Source organism: Triturus cristatus, chromosome 5_1 (assembly GCF_964204655.1).
Source record: "Triturus cristatus chromosome 5_1, aTriCri1.1, whole genome shotgun sequence".
Lineage (NCBI taxonomy): Eukaryota > Metazoa > Chordata > Amphibia > Caudata > Salamandridae > Triturus > Triturus cristatus.
The window spans coordinates 786,449,379-786,470,666 of record NC_140587.1 but is presented as its reverse complement, the minus strand read 5'-3'; the positions used below and the strand labels follow the sequence as shown (position 1 = coordinate 786,470,666).

At 45.6% G+C, this 21,288-nt stretch overlaps 1 protein-coding gene across 4 annotated transcripts in view; it reads left to right on the top strand.

The window, feature by feature from the left end:
• LOC146831481 (mitochondrial enolase superfamily member 1-like) overlaps window positions 1-21,288 on the top strand; it is a 358,171-nt gene that overhangs the window by 240,731 nt on the left and 96,152 nt on the right. For all 4 annotated transcript variants that reach the window (XM_085605810.1, XM_085605812.1, XM_085605811.1 and 1 more), the window contains 2 exons: window positions 4,127-4,199; window positions 8,868-8,906. In XM_085605810.1, coding sequence (XP_085461936.1) covers window positions 4,127-4,199; window positions 8,868-8,906 — 112 coding nt within the window. The remainder of the gene's footprint in view (window positions 1-4,126; window positions 4,200-8,867; window positions 8,907-21,288) is intronic.

Sequence of the window (21,288 nt, the reverse complement as noted above, 5' to 3'; positions counted from 1 at the left end):
CATGAACTACTATTGTCTAAGGCCCTCTCAGTCAAGGCTTGTTTTAGCATATTGTTAGGTATTTCCACAACCCTGTTTGAACTGGGTCTAAAAGGGTGGGAGAAATGTAGACTTACTCCCACCTCACCAAGTTCCTCAGGTAATAACTTGGAGGATTGTGCAAGCTGTATCCTGCCATTGGAGTCATACTCACATAAATCGGGTGTATGAGTCTATCACTGCTAATATATATTTGTACATATCTTTTGATTGTAATGGATCCATATAGTCTAGGCAAACAATTTGGAAAGGATGCCTAGCTTTTCCAATGGAACCGATGGGTGTGCAACATTTGTAGAATGATTTATTACAAATTTCGTGTTGTAGCACATATTGACAATCAACGGCCACCAGTAACGCTCCTGTAGCATGAGTAACATGAAAGATACCTCAACATGTGCAGAGCCTATTGCTTATTTAGCGGCCTTCATTACATTTAATCTAGTGGATTAATTTGAAATATAATGTTCCATTATTTTAGGAATGTATCCAGCAGGGAGCCTATCTTTTACCTGACACAAGTTATGCTTCTCCTTAAAGCCAGGTGGAGGGGCTTTCATGATTGGACTACTAAGTGTCGATTGTAGTTTTTGACCAAGTAATCACTCCAACTTTACAAACCTGCACTTGCACTGCAGATTTCACAATTGATCTATGGCAGAATTGCCTTTGAGTGAACTCCCACACTCTGGTGTGCCAGCTTGTGCTGGACATCCACTAATGGGAGCTGTCATCGAAGGGCAGCTATCTGAGCCCAAAGCTGTTTAGCTTTTTTTGTCTTTCCTGTGAGCCGTTGTAATCATTTCCCAATCTTTTAATTCAACACTGTATACTTGTACACAAAAAGATGAGTTAGATTATTGTTGCCATTGATTTGTCAGACTTTTTCAGAGCCAAGAGCAGTGCATTTCATTCTGCAGTTTGTCCAGCTGAGTCTTCGTAAGGACTTTACGTGTATGTTGTCGATTTTAAATGCAGAATCCGAAGATCTTCTTTCCTTTGCTGCACAGGCTGCACAGTACTGCTGTTTTGTGTCTATTGCAGGCTGTGCTGATCAGTCCGTGTAAAAACATCATGATAATCTTGCAATTGTTTTTGCAGGCAGGGTCTCAGGAATTGCCTCTCAATATTGTGGGAACTCTTGTGTATTTAATGTAGGGTCATACTCAAAATATACATCATTACTGGCCTGACTTGCAGCCCACTGTGTCTAGCGAATACTTAATGCATGTGAATCTGGGATGATTTCCTTAGTGGCAGTTTCCATAGATGGAAATTATACTTGTACTATAATTGTTTTCTTTCATCGTGCTGTGGGCCGTGCTTTGATGATTATGTTCGTACTGCAGAGAGTCATTTTTTTATCCGAATTAATTGCTTCTCTGCAGAAGTGTATAAATGTGACTTATATGTAATAGGTGTGGTCTGTCCTTCATTGTACAGAATATATGTATATTATGATTAAATAGTTGCTATTCTAATCACCAAATTAAGTATGTCATCTCTCGTTTGTAAGTGTGCTGCAGTAATAATGTCTCTCTGCAAGTCTCTGAGTATCTGTGTATGATGTTGCTTTTAGTCCTTCATGGAAAATGTAGGTGTAAACAGCTGATATAGGATTTTTACTCTCACAGTTTAATGTGGCTCTTATGTTCTACCTAAATTTAAGAAACTCATTCATTCTTGTAAGTCCCATAGGGAATTTAAGGTCTCAAGAGTTCCACGTTTCTCTAAGAACAAGCGTTTGCACTTCACTGGATAACTCTGTCCTCAAAAAAGTACTTTCATAAAGCACTTTTTGGGTTTCTTGAAGTTCAGTTTGTAATCTGCTTCTGCTACCACAGTAACTATTTTGGTTATATAGGGTCGTGGACCAGGGTCAGCGGGCTCGATAATTCTCGCCTCGGTGCCTACTCCAGTCAGGGACCACACTCGGCAACTCTGGGCATTAGCTTGCCTCATCTTCACAACGGCCCCCCCAGACCGCCGGGGATGCTTGGTCGCACCTTAGAGATACCCATTAGGGACCATCTCTCAGGGTGAGCCAGGACGGGTTCCCCAGCGGTCGAAGCGTGGAGATACTCCTCCGGGAGTCGATTCTAGCGCTATATAAACCCACAATTAAATTAAATTAAATATGTTCGGGAAAAAACCATTTCATCACTCTCCTCCTGATTCAACAGTTGTTTGTTTCTTGTCATAGACGATGAGTCATGAAGTTCAGTAGATTTCCTGTGATGTGGCTCTTTGGTGTATAAGGCACCTTACATCTTTTTTTAATAACAATTCCCCCACGTCTCTGCTGTGTGTTTTTTGTTGTTGTGTCATGGTATTTAGTGGAGCTTGAGGCTGCCATATATCAGACATTTCTGGAATCTTTATTTTGCTGCCCTTTCCGATTCTTTCTATTTTTCTCACAGGTGCTGCCTTTTTTGGTTTTGAGTATTTTTTGTATTCCTTCCTTACCTAGTTTTTTCTTGCTATAGTCCTGTTAATAGATATACTTTTAATTCTTTTTTCTTCTCTCGACATTCTTGGTCAACCATACTAGGTCTCTTTTTCGATTTGTGAATTACGCCTCTTGTTCTTATTGTACTGTAGTTTGTGGGTCTGAGAAGCTCACATACTCATTGGGGATCTGTGAGTTTTGTGAATCAATTATTGGCATGTTCCACTTCTTCATTCAACAGCCAATGGTTTCGTTTTCTCCCCGTATTAGAGAATATTCTGTATTTAACTGCTTAGGACGGCCATACATTAGTCTTTCTATGGGTCCTCCTTTTCTTATCTGATTTAGATATCTGTGCACTGACGTTGTCCCTGAAAGACTGGAATTGCCAGAGATCAGGAATTAGTCTAGCTCTGCGTTTCAGCTGGGCAGAGCGTACATCACTAGCAAGTAAAAGCTTGCGCCCACTTTCCATGAAATAATGTCGGATACTTAAATTGCTTCGTTATATGTAGAGCCCATATTCTTTATCGGAGTACCGAGGTGCCACTGAGGAAAAAAATTCACCCTAAACAGATTTGAGCTTAAAAAAGCCTTCGGTGATGTACCTTTCCTTACTTTAATAAATAGGCAACAGAGGCGCATCACTGGCAACATTGTCTTCTGGCAGGCGCTCAAAATATCTTTTCCAGCAATTTTTTCCATATTGGTTAGTCTCTCCAGCAGGGGTATTTTGCTCTAAGAATATTATTTTTTTACATTCTCTATTTCATCTGTCCTGAATACACTTAATAAGCCTACCACTGTATGAACTCCACTATTAGGGGCAGATTTACCACTTTTTCACGCTAAGCGGTGCCGCAGCCGCAAATGTTATGCTGCATGAAAAGGAGATAAGAGGAGAGTGCCAAATTTACTGAAATATGGCTCTCTCCTCCCCTTTCCCCAGCTGCAGTGCGCCACGGTGACACCTTTGCGACATGGTGGAAAGGTGTCTCTGTGAGTCTATTATAGGTTTTGTACTGGAACGGTACCCTTCCAGTACAAAATACTAGACTGACTTAAACCCTTTTCTCTCTTTGGATGTGTGCTGTACAATGCAGCACATGTACAAAGTCGGAAAAGGAAGGAGAAATTAAGCCATTTCTCCTGCCTTGCGACTACTTCGAAAGGGCACAGTTTCTGACGCTAAATCCTGTCTACTTTATTTAGTAAATTGGGTTTAGCATCAGAAACCTTGGATGGTTGCATGGGAATGCCCATGCTCCACCCCCTGGGCGTTAAGTAATGCAAAGCAACGCTATGCTCTGCTTTGCATTAGTTTCGCGTTAGCGCTGGAAAGTAAAAGGAAAAAAAAGATTTTGCGCTGATTTGTGTCACACGGTGTAAAATTTCAGTATATCTCCCCCCTTGGTGTATTATTCTCCACTCTGAGTTGCGCAAAGAGAAATAAGGTGCATATGCACTCCTGGTAAACACTGAGCTTAGCAATTTTATAATTTTTACAGTTTCAGCCCTGGACACCGTACAATTTGCAAGATTACTGTTATCAAGTCGTAGATGTCAAAGGTAATGCAAAGATCATTTGTCACCCAGTGAAGAAGGACTGAAACTAAACACTGTGGTCTTTATTTTCAGGATCCTAAGCAGTTGGTATCTTGCATCGATTTCAGATACATAACAGATGCTTTGACAGAGGATGAGGCCTATGGTGAGTCAGTGGTGATGGTGGTGATTATACACTACTGCGCAATCTTACAGTTTACACCGATTTACAGATAGTCTGTTCTTAAGTGAACTGTGTTTGGGCATGTGGAATGTGCCTCAAGGACACTGGTGCCAATTCACAAAGGCATTTTAGGGTACATAAAGTAGTATTACTGTAGTACTCTTTTACGTACTCTCGCAAGCCTTTCTGAAGTGGCCTACTAATAAAAGTGTAAATAAGCCACCATCCTTTCTATGTGTACTAATTGTTTATGACTACTCCATGAATATTTCGATGTATTCCCATTTTAGGTATTATAAGGGCAATTCACAAAGGTATTTAAGTATATGTGGAGTACTATAGGAGTACCATTTCAAGTACTCATGAATGATTTTTAGGTTGCAGCCTACCAGAATGTGTAGCTGTCTTGTTTGCCAAATACATCTTGGGGACATTCAGAAAGCTGACCTAGGAATGCAGTCTGCCTCTTGCAAACTATTGGCTTTGTGGTTTGTAACTCACATTTTCTGGCTTTCTATTTGCTGGCTTTATTTGCTTTAGGCTGTCCAGCTTGAGTTCATCCCTCCTGTTACCCAAACCTTATTCTTCCACGAACTTTCTTTCTGAAAACAGGCCTTTAAATTTTGTTCTTATCTTGTCACATTTGCTGGTCATTCAAAAACAGAGGTCAAATGTCAGGCTACCTCTTCCTGGGAGCTTGGTGTTTATTTTTTCTGACTTCAAAGTGAGTGAATTTATGTGGCAATCCATGTAAGAGGAGTGTGAGTGGGATGTTTTTTTCTAGCAAACAACAAAAAAAAAGAACTGTGCTGATGTTTCATAATATATCAGAATTAGTACAAATAAAGCAAATTTTTTGTAATTCTGAAGTGTAGTGGAAACAAATAATTTGTGTGCAGTAAAACCGTATTTCGGTGCAAATGTAATGGTCATTTCAATTGAAAATGTGTTTTCTGTGATGGCAGTTAGTTACTAAACTATGCATACTCAACACAACACCATTCCACTCCACTCTATGCTGTTCCACTCTATTCCACGGCACTCCATTCAACCACACTTCACTCCACTCTACGATATGCCAATCCACTCTATGCCCCTCCACTCTAAGACACTCTGCGACTTGCCACACAACTGAACTCCACGCCGCTCCAATCTACACCACTCACTCCACAACAAAACATGCCACTCCACTCTATGCCCATCCACTCCACAGCACTTATCCCACTCCACTCTACCCCACTCCAATCTGTCCCACTCAACTCCACCCCACCCCACTCCACTCCACTCCAATCTATACCACTCCACTCCAAACCAATGTACCCCACCCCATGCCACTTCGCTACAATCTACCCCAATCTGCTCCACTCTAATCTGCTCCACTCCACCCAATCTATCCCACACCACCCTACCCCAATCTACCCAACACGACCCAATCTATCCCACTCAACTCTACCCCAATACACTCCATAAAGATCCAATCTACCCCTCTCCACTCCAGTCTACCCCTCTCCAATCTACCCCACTCCACTCCACTCTAATCTCGCCACTCCTCTCAAATCTACCCCGCTCTGCTCCAATCTACCCCAGTGTAATCTCACTTCAATCAACCTCACCCCACTCCACCCCAATGTACCCTACTCCTATCTACCCCTCCCCAATCTACCCTACACCAGTCTACCCCACTCCAATCTACCCCTATCTACTCTAATTGACTCCACTCTACTCTACCACAGTCCGCTCCACTTCACTTCACCCCACTCCACCCCACCCACTGCAATCAACCCCACCCCAGTCTACCCCACTCCAATGCACCCACTCCACTAAAATCCACTCTACCCCACTTCACTTAAATCTACCCCGCTCTGCTTATTCTACCCCAGCCTATTCCCACTTCAATCCACTCCAATGTGCCCCACTCCAATCTACCCTAATCCACCCCACTGCAATGTACCCCAATACAAACCACTCCATTCCAATCTACCCTACTCCACTCTACTCCACTCCAGTCTACCACAGTCCACTTGACCTCACTCCATACCAATATACCCCACTCCACTCCAAACACGACTGCAATCTATCCAAATCCTCGACACTCTAATCTACCCCGCTCCACCACAATGTGGCACCACAGTCTACCCCACTCCACTACAATCTACCACAACCTACCCCACTCCACTTCAATCTACCATGCTCCAAATCATCCAGTCTCTCCCACTCCACTCTACCCCACTCCACTCTACCACACTACTCCACTCAAACCTACCCCATTCCACTTCGCTTCAATCTACCCCACTCCAGTCTACCAATCTCTACTCAAATCTTCCTCACTCCACTCCAATCTACCGCACTCCACCCCAATCCCCCACTCCATTCCAATCTCCCCAATTCAATCTACCCCACTCCCCCACTACATTCCACCCCAATCTACTCCACTCCAATCTACACCACTCCACTTGACCCCACTCTACCCTAATCTTCCCCACTCTACCCCAATCTGCCCCACTCCACCCCACTCCAATCTAACCCAACCCATCACAATATACCCCACATCACTCCAATCTACCCCACTCCCCCAATATACCACACTCCACTCTACCCACATCTACCCTACTTCACTCCAATTTACCACACTTCACTCAAATCTACCCAAAACCACTCCAATCTAACCCACTCCACCCAATGTACTCTACTCCAATGTAACCCTCCCCAATCTACTTCACCTTAATCTACCCTACCCCAATCTACCCCACTTCAATCTACTCCACTCCACTCTACTCCACTCAACTCTACTCCAGACCACTCCACTTCACCCCACTCCACCCCACTGCAATATACCCCACATCACTCTTCCCCACTCCAATCCACCCACTCCAATCTGCCCCACTCGACTCCAGTCCACTCCACTCCAATCATCCCTCTTCAATCAAACCCACTCCAATCTCCCTCACCCCATTACTATCTACCCTACTCTAATACACCAAATCTACCCCACTCCACGTTTAGCTACTCCTTCACACTTTACTCCAAGCTATCCCACTCCATCCTTCCCCAATCTAGCTCACTCCAATCTCGACTCCACTCCAATCTCCCCAATTCCATTCCACCCCACTCAAATCCAATCTACCACACTCCACTCTATCCCAATCTACCCCGCTCCAATATACCCACTCTAATCCACCCAATCTAACCCACTTCACTCGACCCCAAACTACCACACTCCATTCTACTCCACCCAATCTACTGCACTCCACTTAACTACAATACTACCACATCCACCCAAATCTACCCCACTCCAGTCAAATCTAACCACTCTACCCTACGCCACTCCACCCCAAATTAGCCTACTCAAATCTATCCCATCCAATTCACCCCACTCTAATCTACCCCACTCCAATCTACCCTAATCTACTCCAATCCACTCCACTCCAGCCTACCCCATCATGACCCAATCTGCCCCACACCACTCTATCCAACTCCACTCCAAACTACTCCACTCAAATCTACCTCACTCTACCACACTCCAAACTACCCCACTCCTATCTGTCTCACTCCAATCTACCCCACTCCAATCTACACCACGTCACTGCAATCTACCCTTCATAATCCCCCAATTTATCCCACTCCAATCTACCCCACTGCACCCTAATCTACACCACCCCAAACTACTACTCCCCATTCCAATCTACCCTCTCCAATCTACCCCAGTCCAATCTAGCACAATCCATTTCACTCCACTCTTTCCCAATCTACCAAACTCCAATTGACCCTAATATATCCCACTCCAAACTACTCCACTCCACTCCCATCTACCCCACTCCACTCCTTTCCACCTCACTCCACCTCAATCAACTCCATTCCACCCCAATCTACCCCAATTAAATCCACCCCACTCCCCCACTTTAATCTACCGCAATCCACTCCAATATGTCCCACTCTACCCCAATCTAACCCACTCCAGTCTAACTCACCCCACCCAAATGTACCCCACACCACTCCAATCTACCTCACTCCAAACTTCCACAATCCACCCCACTCCATTCCATTCTATGCTACTGTAATCCATAAATCTACCCCACTCCAATCTACCCCACTCCAATCTACTCCACTCCACCCCAATCTACATCAGTTCAATCTACTGCACACCGATCGACCCAACTCCCTATTTCAGTCGACCCCAATCCAAAATATCCCACTCCACCTCACTCCAATCTACCCCAATCCAGCCCATTCCACTCTAACCCACACTACCCCACTCCACTCTAGCCATCTCTACCCCACCTCCACTGTACGCCAATATACCCCACTCCAATCTACCCCACACCACTATCCTTAAGCCATGCTGAACAAGAGCCACACTGGTGTACAACATGGCTAAAACATATTGCTAAAGTCAATATCTCTTACATAGGAAAGACATATTAGCTTTTCCAATGTTTGTTGGAGTTGGCACCACTGCATGTTATTTTACTTTGCAAATATAGAAATTGCATCAATTGAAAAATAGAAACAACACCATTAAGACACATTTTAGTGCCAAAATAAAAAAATCTAAAGCTCTAAAAGAAACATCCGAAACAGTTTTAGGAATATGAGACTCGTAATATTGTGATGTATGTTTTGTTAACAAGCATATTTTATTTTATGTTCTAGAAATTCTTAAAAGCGGTAAACTCGGACAAAAGGAAAGAGGTATGTTAAAATTATGCATGATTTTCCACTATTTGGCCAAACATTCAAGGCTGATTGGTTGTCTCTGTGCCATGTAGGGCAGCACATAGGAAGTTTTCTTGGCGGCATTTTGTTAAAGCAAAAGTTAAAAATGTTCTGGAGGGTAAGCTGGTGTATGAGTTTGATGTAAGCTGTTCCAACGATAAGGTATCCCTGTGGATCTGCTCCCATTCAGGGGCCAGCCTTCAAGTCGCAGCTCTGTTCCAAATATGGTTATCTAGAACCTGGTCACCTTGCAGACCTTCTGTGTGATGAAGGGATCCATAAGGGCCTAATTAGACAACTGTCTGATTGAAAAAGCAGACCATAAGACATGATTAGTAAGCAATGTTCTTTTGTGTCACTAATGGCTGCCAGACTTCAGTCATGTAGCATCCCAAGACCTGATGTTCAGAGTCAGAAGGACTGACACATTAGCTTATAAGGATTCGCTTTCTCTGCCTCAGTCCTAATCCAGATCTTGCATTAGAAGTGACACCAGCGAGATAAAGGCTGCAGGTATGTGGTGGCTGGGAAGCATGTCTTATCCAGGTCTGGTGGTTTAGTGGGCTAATGTGACTGTAGGGGCCTGTGTTTGACCTCATGGTCACAGGTTCAAATCACGGCGGGTCCACTCAGCCTTTCATCCTTCTGAGGTCGATAGAATGAGTACCATTGAGTTCAGTAACAATGAACATATTTTATTCAGTACCAAGGTACCCTTCTGGGTGAATGTGCGCTTTACAAATAAGTTATGTTATGGTGGTGCTTTAGGCCAAGCTCCACATGCAACTAATGGTATGTCCTATCCCACTGGTAACTGACCTTAGTGTAATATGATCTTTGCTGCCCTGCAGTACTAATCGGTTCTGGAGAAGCAGGCCAGGGGTAGTGGATTAGAATAGATCCTCTGTAGGAAAGTAGGATCTGCTTCTTATGGTTACCCCCATAAGCTGAGAAACCTACCTGGTCAGCCTGGAAAACTCCGGTACACGCCATTGTTGTTACCGCCACCGCCAAGAGTCACACCGTGCCAGAGTCAGCGTCGCCGCCCCGGGACTCCATCTCCCGGCAGCACTAGTGGCGGCGCGCTCATTGAACGCAGCGCCAGCGCCAGGAGGCGCACTTAAGAACAGCTGAGGGCGGCAGAGCGGGGGGGAGCTGAGAAACCTACCTGGTCAGCCTGGAAAACTCCGGTACACGCCATTGTTGTTACCGCCACCGCCAAGAGTCACACCGTGCCAAAGTCAGCGTCGCCGCCCCGGGACTCCATCTCCCGGCAGCACTAGCGGCGGCACGCTCATTGAACGCAGCGCCAGGAGGCGCACTTAAGAACAGCTGAGGGCCGCGTCGCGGGACGCGCCGGGCAAAGCCCGGGACAAGGGCGGGACCATCTGTGGCCGTCCGGGGCCGGAAGAGGCCGGGCTGGGCCACCCCCCTGTACAGTGAGTACACTTATCGAACATTTGGAATACTCGCAGCATAACTTTTGACATTTGCGTTATCTTGTTACTTTCTGTGGGACACCCACTTGCTGCGTGAAAAATGCCTGGAATGGGGAAACGTGTTGCGGTCCCTTCAACTGTGTCTGGCACCATGGACCAATTTATCACCCGAGCTGTCTCGGTACTTGAGAAAGAAATCGCTATTACCGAAAGGCGCCTCTCTATTGATCCTAAGTTTGCTAGACGTTCTTCCCTGGGCCCGTTGGCACTTGCCAAGTCACCAAGCAAACATACAGACCATACACGGGGGGTTGTCTCTTCCCACATTGAGATTGTATCTCCAGAAAATTTGCTATCACCTCCTGGGAGGTTATCACAATCTCCAGTGATGACGGATTTGGCTTCAGCAGTGGAATCTGTGGTAACACCTAAACCTAAAACCACTCGACCGCAGACCAGGGCAGGGGGGAAACCTTCTAGACCAGTGCACCACAAAAGGAAAAGGGCTGGGGTAATTGACGGTGACAGGCAGGCGAAAATTCCAAAACCTACTAGTAATACTTTGACTTCTGACTCTTTTAATTCTCCAGCCTGTCCTACACCGGCAGATGTAACTGCACCCTCTCCCCCCCTGCCCAATGGCAATGATATGCTTTCCCAGCTAGAACATACCGTTCGCTCCTTAATTTTACCTCTATTAGAAAGGATAAAAACAGTTGTAGAAAAGGTGGACAAACTTGAACAAACTGTTCTGGACAATTTTTGTTCACTTAAGAATGTTGTTAAGCTGGCCACAAGGGACATTGGTAAAAGTAATTGCCACTATGGTACAAGTTCTACAAACCCCATGCCGTCTCCAACAGACAAACGCCTGGTTATAACTGATGCAGGCACAGCCTTAGACAAAGCCCTGCCCTCACAAGTTACAAACACGAGCCAGCCATCTGGGTCACAAGGGGGGGGGGATGTCAGTTATCCATCAGCTACCCGGGCGGGAGGGTTGTACAAGTAAAGTAGCCCCGGCTATAAACCATATGAAATCTGTGGGTACGAGAACAGCTACTGAGTTACCTACCCCAGGCACTCCGCCCAGAGCATCCCCAACGCAAATACATCTTCCCCCCGAATCACTACCTTATGTTGTGATCTTAACTGGTGTCCCTGAACTCCCTACTGGCAAATTTGAATCCTTTCACCAATTAAAAAACAAAACGAGCCATTGGCTGAATATACACAGACCAATCCCTACTCATTTTAATGGGCGGATTCTATTTGTCAGAAGAGTACAATGGGTAGGCCCCCAACCTAAAACCACTCAGGGAGACTGCATCATCGTTAATTTCGAGGATGCACGCCTACCAGGGTTTATTACGGAGTACCCAACATACGGTCCAAGAACGGGGATAGAGGCCCACAATTTAAAAATTTTCTACAACAAGGGCTCCAATTATTGACAAACCCACTCTGTGATACATGTTTTATCCCCCAAGAAGTCGAGGGCCAATGAAAGCATACTTACGGCCGAATATGATGCTGTCCCCCCAGATTTGATAGGACCACTTGTAATCTCCAGGGCCCCTTCGCCGCCTAATTGTAGAACGGGCATCAGGGGGAGGGTACAAGGCCAGATAGCTCCATCTCACATGACACCACCCACTATTAAGCAAGGGTCCCTGTTGTCTTGGAATCTAGCTGGTATCAAGACCAAACTAGATTCACCAGAATGGGCCAGTTTTATGAGTAAATATGATGTTTGTCTCCTCCAGGAAACATGGGCCTGTGAGGCTCAGTGTCTGTTGGGTTATTTAAATTTTCATGTCCCAGCCACCCAAGGTCGGTTCGGGCGTCCAATGGGCGGACTAATTATATGGGCTCGCCAGGATTTATTCCCGAGCGCCGTTACGATTGACACGGGCTCCCCAGATATTCAATTAGTACGATTAACTCTTGACCACGGGGGTAGTTTGGATATTTATAATCTATACCTCCGTGGCACAAGAGGGAAAACGTCAAGGGTGTTGGATACCTTGGTTAGCCTTATAGAAACTGAATCATGTAATAGAGACTTGATTGTCGCAGGAGACTTCAATGTCACATTTGAACCCTTATTAGACCCTGACCTAGAAAGTGGCCTTGACCCTGAAGAGGATAGTTTATGGGGCATCCCAGCACTCTCACTCTCTCCCATTAAAAGATGGTCTTCGGTAGCAGTGCAGGTAAATACACTCTGCCTTGAGAGGGGCCTAAGGGCCCTGAATGGTAGGACCCCAGGGGATAGGATGGGAGCTTCAACCTTTGACAATGGCCGCTCAATGAGCAGGATAGATTATGTGCTTTGTGGACTGAGCATGTGGTGTAAACTCATTGACATGGTGGTCGAGATAAGATTAGAGAGCGACCACAATCCTATTTGTGTCTCCCACAGTTGGTGGGGAAGAGATCATTCGAGATGCGAGGAGACACCTATGGTTTCCAGTGGATGTGTTGTGTCCAACGACATGCGGAGGTTAAAGTGGTCCCAGGTAATGACCAATCCCACAACCATTGCTAGTATTGACAATGAGCTTACCGCAACCATTTCGAGGTTGGAGGACGCTTTGAATGACAACGGTAACAGTGACCTAGTTACCAGAATACATGAATCCTTCTTCGAAGGCCTGCGTGGTCTTTTTCTCAAACCACTCAATAAGGGCAATAAGCCACTGCGCAAGCAATTGAGGTGGTATGATAATGAATGTAAACGCGCTAGAAGTACTCTTTCACTAGCTGTCTCTAGTGGAAACAGGGCACACATTCAGCTAGCCAGGTCCTCATATAAGATGTGTATAGACAAAGCAAAGAAAAGATGGGACGAATCTTTCTGGTTAGATCTGAAGGAGGCTTGTTATGCCAGGGACACCAGACTGTTCTGGAATGTGATCAAGTGGAACAGAGGTGGTTCCCCTGAAAAACCATCAAATCATGTCACCCAAGAAGATTGGCTGGGGTACTTTAAACCTCAATACGCACGTGACCCCCTCTACAGTTGCTTGAGGACAACCCCATATGTTTTCTATTCACCTGGCCCTTTTAGTCCAAAGGACGTCTTAGCTGCTTTGGCTCGTGTAGCCGCCGGGCGGGCACCAGGGGCAGATGGAGTTCCATCTGACCTTTTTCTTAACAACAAGATACTCTGGAGTAAGTATATTGCTCTCCTGGCCAATGCTGTGGCTGAAGGTGCCCCGGTACCTAAATCGTGGGGGGGTGCTATCATAATTCCTATTCACAAAAAGGGTGATAAAACCCTCCCAGGAAACTATAGGCCTATTAGCCTTATTGATACTATTCAAAAAGTTATTGGGAGGATGGTACTGAATGAGCTACTGGTCTGGATAGAAGATAATCAGATCCTTTCTAATCTTCAAGCAGGTTTCAGAAAATTTACCAGCACCGTGGACCAGGTGTTCCGCTTTGAACAACTGCTTTGGAAGACAGTCACGTTAGGCAAAGGCAGTCTCTATGTCACTTTCGTAGATCTAAGAGCAGCCTTTGACCTTGTCCCCCGTGAACAACTGTGGAGGGTACTAGCAAAACGTGGCCTTCCTATGGAACTCCTGACTCTAATCAGGAGGCTCCACGAACCTAATTTTGCCAAAATACAGTGGGGAGGCCTGGGGGACACAACCCCCGAGTTTCCAGTAGAGCGTGGTGTGCGCCAAGGGTGTGCCATGGCGCCTACACTCTTCTCTTTATATATTAATGGCATAGTTGACTTTATGCTCCAAACCAGTACCGATGCTCCAAAGTTGGCTGGAGTCCCTATCCCAATACTAATGTTTGCCGACGACACCCTTATAGTATCAAAAACTCCAAGTGGCATGCAAAGGGCTTTGAAAGTCTTTGAAGATTTTTGTAACAAACATGGACTGGAGGTCAACGTGACCAAGACCAAGCTTATGACATTCAACCCGCACCCAAGCTATAGAACAGGCAAACTTACAAATGAATAGCCAAGTCCTCGAGGAGGTAAATAACTTTGCCTATTTGGGCATCCACGTGTCAGATAACAATAAGTGGAATAGACACCTGGAGATTTCTGCGCTGAAGCTCTCTCAGATCACGGGAACATTGACCAAAGAGCATAAAAAATCATCAACCAAGCCGGTCAAGCCCGTTCTCCAGGTTTATGAGGCAAAGGCCCTTAGTGCAGTGTTGTATGGGGCAGAGCTCTGGGGTTTTGACGTATTATCGATTCTTACAGTTGTTGAAAACAAATTCTTTCGCTGTATAACAGGTCTCCCACAAAGCACACCTTTGGTCCCACTGCGCTACGACTTAGGAAGAAAGGCCCTCAAGGATTTGGCCAAACTCCGTCCAGTCTTATACTGGAGGAGACTGTGGACTACGCCTGAGCTTCGGCCATATGCAATGGGCATCATGGATGTAATGCAGGCCGACAAGTTTCATAAGATAGGGTGGCTCAGGAATCTCCGGGAAATTTTGGCAGATTTGGGACTGACAGATCTATGGAGTGACCCCGCTATTGCTGCCTTTCCCGCTAGGAAGCTTTTGAAAAAGCTTTATTGGGAGAAGGTAGACCATAGGGTGTGGAATGACTCTGCCTCCTCTTCGATGACTAGTTGTTTTTTGGAGGCATAGGCCACTCCACTTTTTGAACCCTATTGGGATTTGATCACCTCACCTAGGGACAGGAAGCTTTATTTCCAACTTAGAGCAGGTTCCTTACCACTCAGGTCTCTAACTAGTGGGTGGTTTGGCACAGACAAAGATACTTGTCCCGGTTGTGGTGACACAAAAGAATCTATTGCCCACTTTCTGTTTGTTTGCCCTGTTTATGTGAATCCCAGACGACGGTGGCTCACTCCTTTGTGCAAACTATTGGGCACAAGGAGTTCTGCTGTCGCTGTTAGGATTCTAAGCACAAGCACTTTTCCAGTCCACTCAATCGCCTTAGCCAAATATCTGGGATGGGCATGGTCCCTAAGATGTAACGTTATACGGGGAACAGAGGCGCCACCTTCATAGGGTTTTATCCCGGGACGCTGTATAGTCCAGCTGTTTTATTTCCTTTCACTTCTTTTTAAATATTTTGCTTCATCTGTAGTCAATTGATATGTTTAATTCTTAATTTAAAACTGTTTTAATTATTTATTGCTAAAACTTTGTATAGTTTAGCGAATCGGATTTTATACTGTTGTCTTATGTATATGTTTGTGTCTTGTATGAATTACTTTTAATTCGAATAAAGACGATGATGATGATAATGATGGTTACCCCCACTTTTTGCTTGATGTCACACTGTTTTTGACTAGTCTGACTGGGATCCTGTTAATCAGGACCCAAGTCTATCTGCTTTCTCCCTAAACTGTTATGTTATGTACTTAGGCATACTCCAGATTAGATACTGGGGTTCCCTTGTCAGTTCCTAGTATATAGTACACATGTACCCAGGGCATAGGTACCCCCAAGGCCTCCCATGGGCTGAAGCATGTATTATGCCACCCATGAGAGGCCATGCAAATGGAACTACAGGCCTGCCATTGCAGCCTGTGTAAGTTGGTACATGCACCACTTACTTAAGATATAGATTTACTATATCTGAGGGTCACTGCACTTAAAACCTATAAGTCACCCCTATAGCAGGCCTTGTAATCCTGAAGGCAGGGTGCTTGGTTCTAAGTGAGAGGGTGCCACTGCATGAGTAGGACACCCCTGCAGCCTACGGAGTCCATTTTCCCGGGGTGTCAGTGAAGTAGCCATATATGACATATAGAGGAGCATTACCGCGTGATGACCAACTCTAAAACGGCTGAAACAAACCCTATCGCGTTTGGTGTCAAACATGTTGGACTCATAACCTCACACTGATGTGGGAGGTATGATTCCACCCCTCAGAAGCGAGCTTCGTGGGGTCCCTGGTGTTCCTGGTACCAGCCTTCTAACTCCGGACAGCACAAAATGGTTGCTGCCGACCAGAGACACATTTCTGCCCTCCTGCTGCTGAGCCAAGCTCGAGCAGAGGAAGGCAGAACAATAGGCATCCTGTCACAGGGAGGAGTGACCACCTCCCAAACAGGGTTTAGTGCATTAGAGCTGGGTGGGAGCGATTGCCAGCGACTGAAAGTCTGCATGAGGGGCACATTGGGTGTCCGTGTGCATGGTCCAGTTCAAACCAGTCCTGGGAGCTGTTGGCTCCCGCTCTTGCGCGAAACTGGACAAAGGACATGGGAGTAACCTCCCCCCTGCGAGGGTCCCCTGAATCTTTCCAACCCTCTCCTGTGGGTGCTTAAGGGCTTACCTGGCTGTAGGACCTTAGATTCGTTGTGGACAGGATCCTTACCCGAAACCACTGCACTTCAACCGTCTGGGCACTCTGGACTTCGTTTGGGCCTGACTCAGTCTCCCTCTCAGTCTGCTGGATCGTCTGTGCCTGTGCACCATACAGTATCCATGCAGGACCTGTGGAGCATCAAAGACAACTGAAGATAATCTCCCTTGGAGTGAAGGAGTCACTCCCCCGCATTAGCAGGCACCATAACGCTGCTGAACGGTCTGCTGATCCTGAGCTCCTACGGACCCCGAAAGGCTCAGCAACACAGGAGGTGGGGTTCTACATCCCTTGAGGTCCAAGCAGCCCTCTCAACCAGTTTGAAGTCAGAATCTCTCGTGGGGCTGCAATACCCGAACCCCTGTGCACTGTGTACTTTTGCAAGTGCATATGCTTGTTGGCAATTCTTTAACAAGTGCATTGGGCTCCGAGTAGCCCCAACCTCTGGCACCACTTCCTACCAAGATCTCCAACCACCGCACACCATGTGCTCCGTGGCCTGTTGTTTTGTGAAGCTGCTCGAGGTCCTCTCGCGACTCCTGTGCCTCCGGCCTGTGGGTCCATTTGAGAGTCAACTTTGCTTTACTTGGGCTCCCCTGGTTACTCCAGGCTTGCCCTGACTCCTCGGTGTGTGGTGAGTCTCCTGGACCTTGCTGGTACGAACTGTACACTCGCTTTACCTTCTGCATGAGTTGCCGTTGCCAAGGCTTGTTGGTGCTCCCGCCGGACACCGACCCCTCAGCACTCAACATCCTTTGTGAGAGAGCTCGTATGCAACTCCTGGTCATCCTCGACATCGCCTGGTCCCCGCAGCTGCAGAGTCAAGGTCACCGTCAACTATCCTGAAGCACCCAAAATCGGTGGGCATTCGTCTACCGAGCCCCTGGTTACCCTGAAGTGACCCAGACTCTGTCCCCTCTGCTTTCAGGTACTCTTTGACTAGAGTCCACATTTGGATTCCAACGGACGTTCTTCTCCCTTCCAGCAGCGGCTCTTCTTCGAAGTCCTCCACTGGGTTCAAATGCAGTTTCCGACGCCACTTCACACATATGCAGCTGGCTTCCGTGGGTTAGTTAACTTGGGGTGGGGTGGCTCTCCAACCTTCTTTCTTCCATGGGGTTTCTTTGTAGTCCACTGGGAAGGGTCCTTAATCTCTAAAACTCCAACCGCGACTTTCACATAGAGTTGAACGGAGCATGCGATCGTGTTCCACACTATACCCGTCCTCCGTGGGGCCCCTATCTACTCACCTTGGGTGCTTCCTTGGGGTCCCAGCGATTCTACGTCCTCTGGAAATCATCCTGACTCGAGTCGTTCTTATACCACTTTCTTAGTATATGGTTTGGTCCCCCCCTTTGGCCCACTGTGTATTAGTGCTATTTACTGTCATTTCTGTGCTTAAGTATTGTGTGCTTTGTGTCTATATCCTCGTAGGAGATACTGTAACGTACTAGATAGTGTTATATAATAAATACATTTTTTTATAACTATTGTGTGGTTCTCTTTTCATTTAACTATACAATAAGATTCCATTCTGGTAAAATAAGCTGCTTTACACTCCTTCAAGGCTTAGACTGAAGGCTGCTCTCCACAGCTACCACTTGGATAGCTTTCTAAGGTTGTCTGAGACCTCTTAAATCACCATAAGCGTTGTTTGAACTGGTGTAGGGTTCCCAGTTTAATTAGTGGACAGCATATACCAGGCCAGCCTCTCACACCCTCCGCCTTGTCAGCATTGTTGCAGGGATTCTGCTTTTGCACAGAACTATGCGCAGGAGACCAGGACCTCAGAGAATTGTGGTGTACCAGAAAATTCCCCTCAGAACCCAGAACCCCTTATCCGACTAGCTTAGTATCCCATTCGTTAGCCTAGATCTAGCTAGGCGCTCCCAATGTATAGACAAACCAGAACAAGCGACTTAGATATTTCTCAGGAGTGGTGGGAATACGAAATACCTGTTCGTATCTATTTGTTAGTCCACAACATAATAATACAGACACGGTAAAGTTTAAAGAGTTTATTTTATAAACCTCGCGTCCTAAGATGCAGTACTTTGGCTAACACTAGCAGACTAACAGTACAGATCAGAACCATAAGCATTATTACAATACCATACAAAATAAAAGGAGCAATCATACTAATAATGACAGTGGTATACAGCCACACTCCTTTCTCTAGAATCTAATACATTATTATTATTAGACTATTAGAAGGTCTCTTAGGTTAACAGGGGGGACCCCATACCGTATAGATCAGCTTAGTAGAATCACATCAAAGGATCAGCTAGCTCTCTCTCATGCATCAGCTCTTCTGTTCGAATGAATGTAAAACCAAACTGTTCTGCAATATTAAAGACGCTTGTCCTTCAGATATTGGCAGCTGTATGTATGATATGTCTAAGAAGTGGTACGATCAATCTAAACACAACACTCTGTACCTTCTAGTGACCCAGACGCGTTCTTTGCATGATGTACAGACCAAGGGCACATTTCACGGTTAAGAATGTGAAACAACAGTTTGTTATCCTGTAAGGCAAAGTCGAGTCAGCATTTCTAAAATGAATAACACATAACAACAGTGTCGTGTGCAGCGCAGCAGAAACGACAAGCTTGCTTGCTAACAATGATCTCGTTTATGCTAACTTAGTGTTGTAAATAGGGCGTGGCTTAATCCATCCTACAGCATGACAGGCTGGGGAGCAACTCTGGGTACCTAATCTGGTCTTGCTCTTTGGTCGTGTGAGGGAGTGATAGGATCCATTTTGTAAATCCGTTCTTCCCCCATCAACCAAAGGTGTCAGGTCCTTAGGATCAAAATGGGAAATCAGGTCACAAAGGCCCATATAAACAATCAGGGAACATCAGGTTGCAGCACACATAGAACAAGCATTTGCAATGCAATAGGTCTCGCATTTACGCAAGTTTATGCTATTGGCATTGTAAATGACAATGCCTTTTATTTATGTTTTAAAAACGAAAATAAAAAGCATTGTTATTTACCATGTCAAAAATGCATGGCTAAACGTATAAGGTCCCAAATGCGAGACCTATTGGCTATGGCAATGCTTGTTTATATCTATTATCTGACACATTTGAAAAAAAACACATTTTGATGAAAACAAAATATATAGAACACACAATTAACCCCTTCAGCGCGGCGCGGATTTCCGCGCCGCGCTGAAGATTCCGTGCGCGGGCGGGGCCATGACGGAGCGGTTCCGTCATGCGCACAGCGCAACCGACGCACGTGACGGAACCGCTCCGTCACAAGCGTCGAACGGGTTAATAAAAGATCCTAAAACTTACATAACATAATCCTCTAATCTACCAGGTAATTTAATTACTCGTAGTTTGGTGTACCGCTGGTTTACCACAAGGAGAATCCAGTACAACATTTTTGGAAACACTTCCATTCTCATTTGACACCGCTTTTTCATTAACATTATGCTTCTTTGTCATATCTTTGACCTGCGGTTCAGATAAAGACACCTCTCCCTGACAAGTGTGATCAGGGACAACTGTGGACAATTCTTTTTGCCTGTCTGTCAACACATTCTTTTATGAAACTCTTGTTACATCACTTACTGCATCTTGTGTTTGTAACAAATTGTTTGTTACAGACAATGCCCCAGATAGCACTAGATTGCTATCATCCTAACACAGGTATATCAACATCATTAAATCACAAGAGTCATATTTTACACTTTAAAACAGTTTCTCCTGGCCTGGTTTTACAACTACCACAGAACACTTATTGCACCAACCTCTTTTGTGTAATAACAAAGCACTTCCTGACACTCTTTTCACCTGAACAGGTGGCGTAAACTTAGATGCCACTTTGAAACCTACACTGGGTTTTAACAACCTAATCTCCCTCATGAACCACTTTGGGTATTACTTGGTGTACCTTGTCATGGGGAACTTAGGGGCATATCAGCAACAACCGGCAATAATTATCACTAAGCGCACTTAACGCTAGGATAATTATCGCCGGCTATCGACGTATTTTATCGCTGAGATAGCGTGCTATTAGCAACGCTTATCTCAAAAGCGATAAAATTCCAGGCGCAAGCTGCCAATTGTGCGATTATCACTGGAAATACAGCGATAATCGCACAACGTTTGGCAATAGCTTGCTGATAGGGCAGGGCAGACTCAGCCATGATATCCACCTTCCATTGGATAGCATGGCTAAGTCAAACTAAAAGCAGGCGTAAGGAAAGTAGCGATAGCCAAGGTTAGCGCTACTTTTCTTATCGCTATGCTTGTTTGCTTGCCCATTGATGATTGGAGAAATGTCGGTTAGCGACATTTCTCCAGTTATTTTGAGCTGGAACGGCCATTTTGCATCTCATTAGAGATGCAAAGGTGGGCGTTACGGGAAGGGGCGCTAAGGCAAGGATTCACGCGATAGCGTGACCTTGCTGATATAGCGATAAAATTATTGCCGCTTTTCGGTCGAAAATGGCCGCAAAAGCGGCGATAGTTTTTTAACGCTGCCTTGTAGATATGCCCCTTAGAGTGAGGGGGTGTGGGATGGAGTCAGGGAAAAAACAACGAGGAGGCTGAAGACTGATCACGCTAGAGAGCG